Source organism: Moschus berezovskii, chromosome 12 (genome assembly GCF_049115385.1).
Source record: "Moschus berezovskii isolate FMDL1 chromosome 12, NW_MosBer_1.0, whole genome shotgun sequence".
NCBI lineage: Eukaryota > Metazoa > Chordata > Mammalia > Artiodactyla > Moschidae > Moschus > Moschus berezovskii.
Genome location: NC_142471.1, coordinates 10,470,486 through 10,484,024, shown reverse-complemented (window position 1 = coordinate 10,484,024; position 13,539 = coordinate 10,470,486). Strand labels below are relative to the sequence as shown.

Sequence of the window (13,539 nt, the reverse complement as noted above, 5' to 3'; positions counted from 1 at the left end):
GGCCACCTCATGCGAAGAGTTGACTCACTGGAAAAGACTCTGATGTTAGGAGGGATTGGGGGCGGTAGGAGAAGGGGACGACAGAGAATGAGATGGCTGGATGGCATCACCAACTCGATGGACTTGAGTTTGAGTGAACTCCGGGAGTTGGTGATGGACAGGGAGGCCTGGCGTGCTGAGATTCATGGGGTTGAGAAGAGTCGGACACGACTGAGCGACTGAACTGAGAAACTGAACCAATAACTAGATACTGACAAAGATTCTCTCCTTGACCAAACTAGCCAATTCCTCTGGGTCCTCTTCCCAAGTAGGCTTTAATCTTGGTTTATAAAGCCTTGAACAACTGAGAGATGGGCTTAGCAGATGCAAACTATAGGATGGATAAACAAGATTCTACTGTGTAGCACAGGGAACTATATTCAATCTCCTGTGATAAACCGTAATGAAAAAGAACATTAAAAAAAAGAATATCCCTATGTATATAACCGAGTCATTTTACTGTATAGCAGAGACTGACACAACACTGAAAATCAACTATTTGTTGTTGTTCAATCACTACATTGTGTCCAACTCTTTGTGACCCCATGGACTGTAGCATGCCAGATTCCCCATCCTTCACTATCTCCAGGAGTTTGTTCAAATTCAGGTCCACTGAGTCAGTGATGCTATCTAACCATCTCATCAGAAAATCAACTACACTTCAGTTTAGGCTAGAACAAAACACGACCATGGTTTCTAACAGCTCAAAGCTACTTCACTAGGAGGACCTCAGGCCTTCTTAGGGTGCTTGCCTGAGAAAACCCAAGGCTGCCAAAAAAATTTACTATTTGTTCCAGCCAACACCTGAGGATGCTAGAATCTGTCTCCCAGGCTCTGTAGGAGGTAGAATCCTATTGTCAGTACTTGCCTGCTAGCAGACACAGCTGGCCCACCATGTTTACACTGACCAACCTTTAATAATTTTTCTCCTCCCTGAGCCCTGATCATCCCCTCCTCCTCCCATCATCTCTGTACAAGTCCAAGTTGAGTTCAACTCACACTAGATTTTTCTCCCTACAGTGACAGTTGCTGCTGCTTCTGCTGTCGCTTCAGTCGTGTCCGACTCTGTGCGACCCCATGGCAGCCCACCAGGCTCCCCCATCCCTGGGATTCTCCAGGCAAGAACACTGGAGTGGGTTACCATTTCCTTCTCCAATGAATGAAAGTGAAAAGTGAAAGTGAAGTCGCTCAGTCGTGTCCGACTTAGTGACCCCACGGATTGCAGCCCACCAGGCTCCTCCATCCATGGGATTTTCTAGGCAAGAGTACTGGAGTGACAGTGACAGTTATTACTGATTAAATCTGTTTTTGCCACTTTAACCTGTGCCTGGCTCTATCTGACAATATTTTCCAGCTTGGAGGGCAGGGTGGAGGTGTGAGTTTCCTCACTTTGCTGGAGGCAAGGAGACTCAAGAAAGAAATGGACACATGAATGAAATTGTGGGGGCTGGACTGGTGGTCCTTTGACTATTAATCTAGCATTCTCTCCTCTCTTGACACCTGACAGATGTCCATAATCAACAGATATGTCAGATCTCAGGACATCCCAGTAAAATTCCTCGTATCAAAGGGACATATTTACTCAAGATTTATATTTAGAGTTTTTCTATTCATGTACCTCTGACTCCACATGCAATACAGGGGTGAGAAAACAGCATGCTCATGTTTCCAAGGTGTGCTCCCAGATTAACATTAAGCATGGTGAAAAATCTGCTTCTTTGTCATTTGCCTAACTGTACTGATATTTTTTTTCTCTTTGACGTTCATGAAGTTAAATGTCCGGTTAATTGGTGAATGTCATCTTTTGAGAACAACTGCTTGTTTATGACCCTATAAGAAAACTGTCTCTCCTTAACGAGGGATTTGGAGCAGATTACAAATCCTCTTCCAATTATGTGTATGGATGAGGAAAATTCCAGTGAGTAATCATTGAGATGTGGGTCTATGAAGGATTGTAAAATGTACAGTGTTTGGCGACTATACTGTTTCATTTCTCCATTATAGTCAATTCCTTTATCTTTTATTCTCAAATTTGAATAATGGCTCCCACCTATTGTCAGTTTGCATAGACTTCTTTTATATTTTAAAAAATGATTTTTTTTAAATGTCATGTAAAAGATGTATAAAGAAGTCATCTAAGAAAGATGATATTCTGACACAGGACAGTGTGTTTAATTTGCCAGTGATCACGGTGTACAGTGTCTCACGTAGGCTGACGGAAGACAGCGACTTTACCTGCGACAGCTTCATCTGCATGTGGGCAAATACGTGCAGAAAACCCACCACAGCATCCCAGAGCCTGCTGTGAGCCAGACTCTGCTGGTTGCCAGTGCAGGGACCCTGGGCCAGAAACACAAACAACAGTCATTCCTGATAAATTAACCACTAAATTAAACTTGCCAATAAGGCAGAGAGGAATGCATTGAACATACTGATAAGATGTCAACATGGAAGCTTCACTTAAGGACCTAGAGCTGAGGATAAAAGATATAACTGAGCAGGACCCTATGAGGCCCTCCCCAAACAGACCTCCACTCATGTCCTCAGCCTTCCTTTTGTCTGTGGAAAAACTTTAATCAAAGAATAAATTTAATCAAAGAAGGGGAAACATGTAGAAAGAAAGGAAAACAGGCAAGACAAAATAATAATACTTTAACCATTAAACAAAGTCAAGGACCTTTAGTTCCTTCTCAAGGACAACAGATCATATTCTGAGTCATGTCCTCTGAGCTGTTTGGTAGAGACTGAAACCCCTACCAGGTGGCTGAAGTTAACTGTATACTGCCCACCAACAGGTCGATGATGTTGACTCCCAATGATCTCACCACTAGGCAATCAGAAGAACATCCATGAGCTGATCACACACCCCACAAGCCCCCTCTCACAACCTGTCGACAAGCTGATCACACACCCCACAAGTCCCCTCTCTCAACCTGTCCATGAGCTGATCACACACCCCACAAGCCCCTTCTCACAACCTGTCGACAAGCTGATCACACACCCCACAAGTCCCTTCTCTCAACCTGTCCATAAGCTGATCACACACCCCTCAAGTCCCCTCTCTCAAGCTGTCCATGAGTTGACCACACACCCCACAAGACCCCTCCCTCATCCTGTCCTCCTAAACCTTTACCAGAAAGCCTTCAGGGACTTCGGGCCTTTTAAGTTCCTGCTGTCCTGGCCTCCTTACTTGGTGCCTGCAATGAATGCTGCACTCTGCTTCATCAGCACCAGGGGTCAGCAGAGTGGCTTTACTGCACACGGACAACCAGACCCTAATCTGGTTCAGTGACAAAGATGGTAAGTGCCAAGTATCTCCATATTCCAAAAGTAAGGTGCTAGCTTCAGTACCTGTGAAAGGAAACTAAATAGATCTTTCTAGCCTTAAGACATGAAGGTGTTGAAGTTGAAAAGGGACAGACTTTTCAAAGTGCTCTCCAACCTCCACCCCTGTAGCAGTGGGTGAGGACAGGGCTACCCTTGCTTCTTTTACACCAAGAGAGAGAGGAGGCCTCAAGAGAGCCATCAGGAGTGCTTGACTTCTGTCTTCTGAAGTTGGGCAGCAATATGGTTTTGTAATCACATAATTAGGGGGTTCCCAGAGAAAGAGAATCAGGAATATATTTTTTGACATAAGAGAAGCCATTTTGGCCTGAGCCATTTTTGTGATCTCAGCCTGGTCACAACACTTGCCCTTGGAGAGATCTCAGTAATCAATGATCTTAAGGAAACAAAGGAACACAGGAATAGAGAAAAGGCAGTCAAATAACAGTGCAGTGAAAACAGAGTTTTAGTTCCTCCTCAAAGGAGGTACATAATCTGATACAGTCCTTGAGTTTTGCAGGAGCTAAGGCCCTCACCCAGGTGTGGGACAGAATGATGACATCCCTCCTGACTTCAGTCAACTAAAGCTTGGACTCTGTCAACCTCTGTCTGAATTCTTCACTGCTGAAGCCTCTTCATGAATATGCATGTACCCTTAGCTTAAAACTTTCCCAATTTTGCTGTTTGGAGAGACACTGCTTTGGGAAAGAACCCTAGTGTTCTCCTTACTTGCTGCAAGTAATAATAAATCTTTCCTTCCCCCAATCTTTGGTTGTATCTATTGGCTCAACATCCATCAAGAGAAGAACCTAGTTTTTGGGTAACAGCCTGGTATTAGAAAGTGTAAAAGATGGAAAGTAACAAAAAATTGATTTCTTAAGTGGGAGCTATTCTGTCCAAAAGGACTTTGAACTGTTGCCAAGCAAACTGTCTAAAAGGGTAATGTGATTTTTGGAGGTGGATGGGGGCTACCAGATGCACAGAGATTGTGGAATAATTTGAAACTGGAAGGGCAAAGACACCTTTCCAGGCACTGGAAGCAGTGGGAGAGCCAAGCCCCCTCATCAGAGGAAGAATATAATACGCCGCCAGGGTGGCCAGGCAACAGTGCAGTCCTGAATTCCATATGCTTGGAGGAAAATCTCCCTCCCCTTACTCTTCCTCTTCTCAGTTCCAACCTTGAGGACGCCTGGGGCTGGCTCATGGGGGAAGGAGGAAGAACAGACGCCCCTTGGAGGGAAGGTAGAGAAGCCCAGATCCTACTTCTTGCCCTCTACCCTCAGTCCATAAGGCCTTTCCAGCATAAAATCAGGCACGAGGGGAAGTTGTTTGTTTCTTTGAGAGGGAGTCTTAAATTGGGTAAGAGTTAAGTGATGGTGTCACCATACAATGACTGAAGCGAGACAATTCTTGTGACAAAGTGACTGAAGGAACTTTATTTATCTGAGAGTGGATGGTGCATAAGATCCATTCAAAGAGGGGTAACGAAATGGGTTACAGAGCAAGTCTGAAGAGACAGTGGGGAGAAGGAATCACTTAACTTAGAGGTTAACACGTTCAGTGTACCTGGCCTAACTGATTTTACAGTGTACATCGATCCTGTCTGGCCTCTGGGTCAAAGCAACAGATTCTCAGGATTTCACTGTGGTCCATTGTTGGCAATGTGCCCTGTGCGCTTGTAGAGAAGAAGCCAATTCTGACTCCATGTTGGAACTGTTTCTTTGACTTGCTTTTTGTTGCTTTTGTTATTACTATCATGCATAATGGCCTGCCTAAAAGGACCCTGACCCTCTGCCTGACTGTAAGGTAAAATGCCTTTGTTTAATTCAAAAAGAGATAGTGTGACACTGCCTACCTGTGAATGGAAGAGATTAATACATCCGTTTCAAAGGCTGACCCTTCGTGGAGATATTTTCCAAGACTGAAGACCCTTTTACTTTATTTCCTTACTGCCTCTCCCTCTCTATTCTGCCTTTTGACTTTAGTTCCTCATTGTTTCTTTCTCTCTCTCTGATTCTATAAAAGAACCTGTCATCCAGACCACAATAAGATCCAGTCTGACATCTTCTCAGTTAGCAGGCTTTCCTTAAGGAGGAAACAGAACAGGCTGTATCTTGAAAATAGGACTCCATCTTGGGCCGGACTGTGGACTTTGAGCTACATGCCCAGTATCTATGGAAACAACATACCGATGGAAAACCAGACCCCCTCATTTACTCAGTGCCTGTAACATAAAAGCCTTGCTACTATTATATAGAGAATGGATCAAAAACAAGGTCCTACTATATATAGTACAGGGCACCATGTTCAATATACTGTGATAAATCATAATGGAAAAGAATATGAAAGAGTATATATATATATATATGTGCTACTGCTACTGCTGCTAAGTCACTTCAGTCGTGTCCGACTCTGTGTGACCCCATGATGGAAGCCCACCAGGCTCCCCCGTCCCTGGGATTCTCCAGGCAAGAACACTGGAGTGGGTTGCCATTTCCTTCTCCAATATATATGTGCATATATACATAAATACGTATGTACATATATACATAAATACACATATTATATATGTACACACAATGCTGAGGAGCTGAAGTTGAAGTTGAATGGTTCTATGAAGACCTACAAAAGCTTCTAGAACTAACACCCAAAAAAGATGTCCTTTTCATTAGAGGAAACTAGAATGAAAAACTAGGAACTCAGTAAATACCTGGAGTAACAGCAAATTCGGAGAAGGCACTGGCAAGCCACTCCAGTACTCTTGCCTAGAAAATCCCATGGATGGAGGAGCCTGGTAGGCTGAGTCCATGGGGTCACTCAGTCGGACACAACTGAGAGACCTCACTTTCACTTTTCACTTTCACACATTGGAGAAGAAAATGGCAACCCACTCCAGTGTTCTTGCCTGGAGAATCCCAGGGACAGGGGAACCTGGTGGGCTGCCGTCTTTGGGGTCGCACAGAGTCGGACACGACTGAAGCGACTTAGCAGCAGCAGCAGCAACAGGCAAATTTGGCCTTGGAGTACAGAATGAAGTATGGCAAAACATAACAGAGTTTTGCCAAAAGAACGCACTGGTCATAGCAAACACACTCTTCTAACAACACAAGAGAAGACTCTACACGTGGACATCACCAGATGGTCAATACCAAAGTCAGACTTATCTTATTCTTTGCAGCCAAAGATGGAGAAGCTCTACATAGTCAGCAAAAACCAGACCGGGAGCTGACTGTGGCTCAGATCATGAACTCATTATTGCCGAATTCAGACTTAAATTGAAGAAAGTATGGAAAATCACTAGACTATTCAGGTATGACCTAAATCAAATCCCTTAGGACTATACATTGGACGTGACAAATAGATTCAAGGGATTAGACCTGATAGAGTGCCTGAAAAATTATGGATGGAGATTCATAACATTGTACCAGGAGGCAGTGATCAAAACCATACCCAAGAAAAAGATATGCAAAAAGGCAAAATGGTTGTCTGACAAGGCCTTAAAAATAGCTGAGAAAAGAAGAGAAGCTAAAGGCAAAGGAAAAAAAGAAAGACATACCCATTTGAATTCAGAGTTCCAAAGAACAGTAAGGAGAGATAAGAAAGACTTCCTCAGTGACCAGTGCAAAGAAATAGAGGAAAACAACAGAATGGGAAGACTAGAGATCTCTTCAAGAAAATTAGAGATACCAGGGGAACATTTCATGCAAAGATGGACACAATAAAGGACAGAAATGGTATGGACATAACAGAAGCAGAAGGTATTAAGACACGTGGCAAGAATACACAGAAGAACTGTACAAAAAAGATCTTAATGACCCTGATGACCACAGTGGTGTGATCCCTCACCTAAAGCCAGACACCCTGGAATGTGAAGTCAAGTGGGCCTTAGGAAGTATCACTTCGAACAAAGATAGTGGAGGTGATGGAATTCCAGCTGAGCTAAATCCTGAAAAATGATGCTGTGAAAGTGCTGCACTCAATATGCCAGCAAATTTGGAAAATTCAGCAGTGACCGCAGGACTGGAAAAGGCCAGTTTGCATTAGAATCCCAAAGAAAGGAAATGTTAAAGAATGCTCAATTGCACTCATTTCACATGCTAGCAAAGCAGCCAGGCTTCAACAGTACATGAACTGTGAATTTCCAGATGCTCATGCTGGATTCAGAAAAGGCAAAGGAACCAGAGATCAAATTGCCAACATCTGTTGGATTACTGAAAAAGAGAGAGTTCCAGAAAAAAATACCTACTTCTGCTTTACTGACTTGAACTTCCAGATGTTCAAGCTGGTTATAGAAAAGGCAGAGGAACCAGAGATCAAATTCCCAATATCCGCTGGATCATCGAAAAAGCAAGAGAGTTCCAGAAAAACATCTATTTCTGCTTTATTGACTATGACAAAGCCTTTGACTGTGTGGATCACAATAAACTATGGAAAATTCTGAAAGAGATGGGAATACCAGACCACCTGACCTGACTCTTGAGAAACCTGTATGCAGGTCAGGAAGCAACAGTTAGAACTGGACACAGAACAACAAACGGGTTCCAAATAGGAAAAGGAGTACATCAAGGCTGTATATTGTCACCCTGCTTATTTAACTTATATGCAGAGACATCATAAGAAATGCGGGGCTGGGAGAAGCACAAGCTGGAATCAAGATTGCCGGGAGAAATATAAATAACCTCAGATATGCAGATGACACCACCCTTATGGCAGAAAGCAAAGAACTAAAGAGCCTCTTGATAAAAGTGAAAGAGGAGAGTGAAAAGGTTGGCTTGAGCTCAACATTCAGAAAACAAAGATCATGGCATCTGGTCCCATCACTTCATGGGAAATAGACAGAGAAACAGTGGAAACAGTGGCTGACTTTATTTTTTTGGGCTCCAAAATCACTGCGGATGCTGATTGCAGCCATGAAATTAAAAGACGCTTGCTCCTTGGAAGGAAAGTTATGACCAACCTAGATAGCATATTAAAAAGCAGAGACATTACTTTGCCAACTAAGGTCCGTCTAAAGGCTATGGTTTTTCCAGTGGTCATATATGGATGTGAGAGTTGGACTGTGAAGAAAGCTGATCGCTGAAGAATTGATGCTTTTGAACTGTGGTGTTGGAGAAGACTCTTGAGAGTCCCTTGTACTGCAAGGAGATCCAACCAGTCCATTCTAAAGGAGATCAATCCTGGGTGTTCATTGGAAGGACTGATGCTAAAGCTGAAACTGCAATACTTTGGCCACCTCATGCGAAGGGGTTGACTCACTGGAAAAGACTCTGATGCTGGGAAGGATTGGGGGCGGGAGGAGACGGGGATGACAGAGAATGAGATGGATGGATGGCATCACCAACTCGATGGACATGAGTTTGAGTGAACTCTGGGAGTTGGTGATGGACAGGGAGGCCTGGCGTGCTGTGATTCATGGGGTCGCGAAGAGTCAGACACGACTGAGCGACTGAACTGAACTGAACTGAGACACCATATTAAAAAGCAGAAATATTACTTTGCCAACAAAGGTCCATCTAGTCAAGGCTATGGTTTTTCCAGTAGTCATGCACGGATGTGAGAGTTGGACTATAAAGAAAGCTGAGCACCGAAGAATTGATGCTTTTGAACTGTGGTGCTGGAGAAGACTCTGGAGAGTCCCTTGGACTGCAAGGAGATACAACCAGTCCATCCTAAAGGATATTAGTCCTGGGTGTTCATTGGAAGGACTGATGCAAAAGCTGAAACTCCAATACTTTGGCCACCTGATGCGAAGAACCGACTCATTTGAAAAGACCCTGATGCTGGGAAAGATTGGCAGTCGGAAGAGAAGGGGACAACAGAGGATGAGATGGTTGGATGGCATCACCAACACAATGGACATGAGTTTGAGTGAGCTCCAGGAGTTGGTGACGCACAGGGAGACCTGACGTGCTGCAGTCCATGGGGTTGCCAAGAGTACAGCATGACTGAGTGACTGAACTGAACTGAGCTAATAAATATGTATGTATGTATGTATACAATGAATAAATGAAATCAAAAACCAACAAAAACACCTGGATGATTGTCAGACTGCAGTTACTTTCAAGCTGACCATCATGTGGAACAACAAATACAACTATCTCTTTTCTCACCAGTCATCCTGTTGTCTTACTCTAGGAATTTTGACAATAAAATGTCCTCGTACTCAAGTTCTTTTTTTTCCTTTGTTTAACTGGAAGTGAAATCTTAGAGAAGATTACTTTTATTTTGATGATTTTGGATTTCCCGTCTTATATAATTTTCTAGTTAGTTAAAATTGAAGTTAAAAACCAATATGCAAAGCTGTCAACTGAAAGCCAGATCAAAATAAGCATGAAGGAAATTGTGAGGTTTTATTCATCCGTTCCGTTCCATTCCGTTGCTCAGTCTCGTCCGACTCTTTGCGACCCCGTGGACTGTAGCCTACCAGGCTTCTCCGTCCATGGGATTCTCTAGGCAAGAATACTGGAGTTGGTTACCATTTCCTTCTCCAGGGGATCTTCCCAACCCAGGAATCGAACCTGGGTCTCCCGCATTGGAGGCAGACACTTTAACCTCTGAGCCACCAGGGAAGCCTGGTTTTATTCATAGTATCATCAAAAATCAATAAATATGATGATAAGGCAAAACTATAATCAAAATTTCTTCACTGATATGTGTGTATGTGTATACATACATACATACCAAGAGAGAGAAGTTAAAAAATGAACTGGCCGTAATAAACCTTGCTCTTTTACCTGCTAACCCATGAATGTTCATTTAGAATGTTCTCTGTTATATAAATCAGTTCAGCTGCTCAGTCTTGTCCAACTCTTTGCGACCCCATGAACTGCAGCACACCGGGCTTCCCTGTCCATCAGCAATTCCTGGAGCTTGCTCAAACTCATGTCCACTGAGTCGATGATGCCATTCAAACATTTCATCCTCTGTCAGCCCCTTCTCCTCTCACCTTCAATCTTTCCCAGCATCAGGGTCCTTTCTAAAGAGTCAGATCTTTGCATCAGGTGGCCAAAGTATTGGAGTTTTCACCTTTAGCATCAGTCCTTCCAATGAATATTCAGGACTGATTTCCTTTAGGATGGACTGGTTGGATCTCCTTGCAGTCTAAGGGACTCTCAAGAGTCTTCTCCAACACCACAGTTCAAAAGCATCAATTCTTCAGCGCTCAGCCTTTTTTATGGTCAAACTTTCACATCCACATGTGACTACTGGAAAAACCATAGCTTTTACTAGATTGACCTTTGTTCAGTTCAGTTCAGTCACTCAGTCGTGTCCAACTCTTTGCGACCCCATGAATCACGGCATGCCAGGCCTCCCTGTCCATCACCAACTCCCAGAGTTCACTCAGACTCAAGTCCATCGAGTCGGTGATGCCATCCAGTGTTGGCAAAGTAATATCTCTGCTTGATAATATGTTGTCTGGGTTTGTCATTGCTTTTCTTCCAAGAAGAAAGGGTTTTTAATTTAGGGGCTACAGTCACCATCTGCAGTGATTTTGGAGCCCCTCCAAAAAAAGCCTGTCACTGTTTCCATTGTTTCCCCATCTATTTGCCATGAAGTGGTGGGACTGGATGCCATGACATTCATTTTTTGAATGCTGAGTTCAAGCCAGCTTTTCACTCTCCTCTTTCCCTTTCATCAAGAGGCTTTTTAGTTCCTCTTCACTTTCTGCCATTAGGGTGGTGTCACCTGCATATCTGAGGTTATTGATATTTCTCCCAGCAATCCATATTTCAGTTTGTTCTTCATCCATCCCAGCATTTCGCATGATGCACTCTGTATACAAGCTAAATAAGCAGGGTGACAATATACAGCCTTGACATGCTTCTTTCCCAGTTTGGAACCATCCATTATTCCATGTCTGGTTCTAACTGTTGCTTCTTGACCTGCATACAGGTTTATCAGAGGCAGGTAAGGTGGTTTGGTATTCCCATCTCTTGAAGAATGCCCCACAGTTTGTTGTGATCTACACAAGCAAAGGCTTTGCTGTAATCAATAAAGCAGAAATAAATGTTTTTCTGAAACTCTCTTGCTTTTTCAATGATCCAATGGATGTTGGAAATTTGATCTCTGGTTCTCTGCCATTTGAAATCCAGCTTGAACAACTAGAAGTTGTCAGTTCACGTACTTTTCACAGAACTTATTTCTGCTGGTTGGCAGTGAACAGTGATTAGTTAGTACTGTCCTGGTCCTGGTTCCTCTGCCTTTTCTAAACCCAGCTTGAACATCTGGAAGTTCATGGTTCATGTACTGTTGATGCCTGATTGGGAGAATTTTGAGCATTACCTTGCTAGTGCATGCGATGAGTACACTTGCGCGGCAATTTGAGCATTCTTTGGCATTGCCTTTCTTTGGGACTGGAATGAAAATGGACCTTTTCCAGTCCTGTGGCCACTGCTGAGCTTTCTGAATTTGCTGGCATATTGAGTGCAGCACTTTCACACCTTCATTTTTTAGGATTTACCTCAGCTGGAATTCCATCACCTCCATTAGCTTTGTTTGTATTGATGCTTCCTAAGGCCCACTTGACTTCACATTCCAGGATGTCTGCCTCTAGGTGAGGGATCACACCGCTGTGGTCATCAGGGTCATTAAGATCTTTTTTGTACAGTTCTTCTGTGTATTCTTGCCACCTCTTCTTAATACCTTCTGCTTCTGTTAGGTCCGTACCATTTCTGTCCTTTACTGTGTCCATCTTTGGATGAAATGTTCCCTTGGTATCTCTAATTTTCTTGAAGAGATCTCTAGTCTTTCCCATTCTATTGTTTTCCTTAGCTTTTTGAATTGATCACTTAGGAAGGCTTTCTTATGTCTCCTTGATGAATACATCTTTTCATCTTACATAAATAAGTTAGAATAGATAATTTTGCATATTGAGAGGTCAAAGAATACTTCTAATTTTATATAAATTTAGGACTCTCACTTACTTTTGGAACCAAGAAATGCCTAATCTTGGTTCAAAAGGCATTTGTGTTTTAGTTGTTTTAAGAAGCCATTTGCTGTTTCTATAAAATTCACTTGCTTGTGAATGTCAATCAATAAGATCAATCAATCTTATTATTTAATCAGGACAGTTCACACCAAACGTGGTATTGCTTTCTTTCCAGACAGTGATTAGAACATTAATGTAATAATGAAAGCCAAGGAAGATAAGGAAATAGGAACATGAGTGGTCTGGACTGTATTTAAAACTTCACTTGGGTTTGAATAAAGAAAAGTTATAAGAATTATCAAGTGTGGCTTTTCCATTTTGAAATGCTAAAATAAGAATCCTCTTCCCTACCCAAGGAGAAAAGAGAAAAAGTGAGATCCTTCCAAGGTATGAATACAGAGGAGATAGTGAACCTAGGTGGGGTAAGGAGTAGCCATGCTTCCATCTTTCCTCTGCACCACTCAGCCCTGGTGGCTTCACTTGGCCATGAAGAGTTCTCTCATTCAGTTATTCTACAGATACCTGCAAGTATGCCAGGATTTGGAGACACAATCTGTTATTTTTACTTAACCCTTTCCCCCTTAAGACTATGTTTTGTCTAACAAAACAAACTGTAAGTTTCTTACTCCTATTTTATTTTTGTACTTGACACTTCAATCACAGTGATGGAGTCAGAGTAATATTAGCCATGGACACAAGTCTTCTAGAAAATGGCAAAGTTTTGCTTGCTGAAGAAAGAAGAATATTAAAAACTCTTTTAAGAATCTTCAGGTCAAAACTAGAAGTCTATACCCCAAGAATAATATAAAGCAAATCAATGTAAAAAATGTATATTATTCATGGGACTTGAAAATTTTACCTATATTATAATTATCAGGTTGTATTGCTACACAATATATTTATATATACACACATATATGTATACACACACACATACTGCATGGACCAAGAATGCTGCCTGCCATTTAAGTAAACAAAGGATGCTGCTGCCACCAAACCAGCGGCCACTGCAGCCATCCCAAATGGTGTGCCTGAGGGCAATCAGTACAGAGAGAAGCAGGATCCAGGCCCTGAGAGTTAAGGTGCATATCAAAGGAATGACTTCAGGGAGCCCAGGCTCTTGTATCTTCCCATACATAGAAAAGCACAAAATTCACTAACTTCAGATGTCTGGTTTTCTTTAATTGTAATTTTTTGATGTTCTGACTACTTTATTTATTTATTGCAAAAAAGTACATATCCTGGCT

The 13,539-nt window shown here is 42.5% G+C and overlaps 1 protein-coding gene across 1 annotated transcript in view; it reads right to left on the bottom strand.

The window, feature by feature from the left end:
* The window catches only part of RYR2 (ryanodine receptor 2), a 537,004-nt gene that overhangs the window by 61,843 nt on the left and 461,622 nt on the right, over positions 1–13,539 (bottom strand). Inside the window, exon 86 of the mRNA XM_088842508.1 lies at positions 2,275–2,379. Coding sequence (XP_088698634.1) covers positions 2,275–2,379 — 105 coding nt within the window. The remainder of the gene's footprint in view (positions 1–2,274; positions 2,380–13,539) is intronic.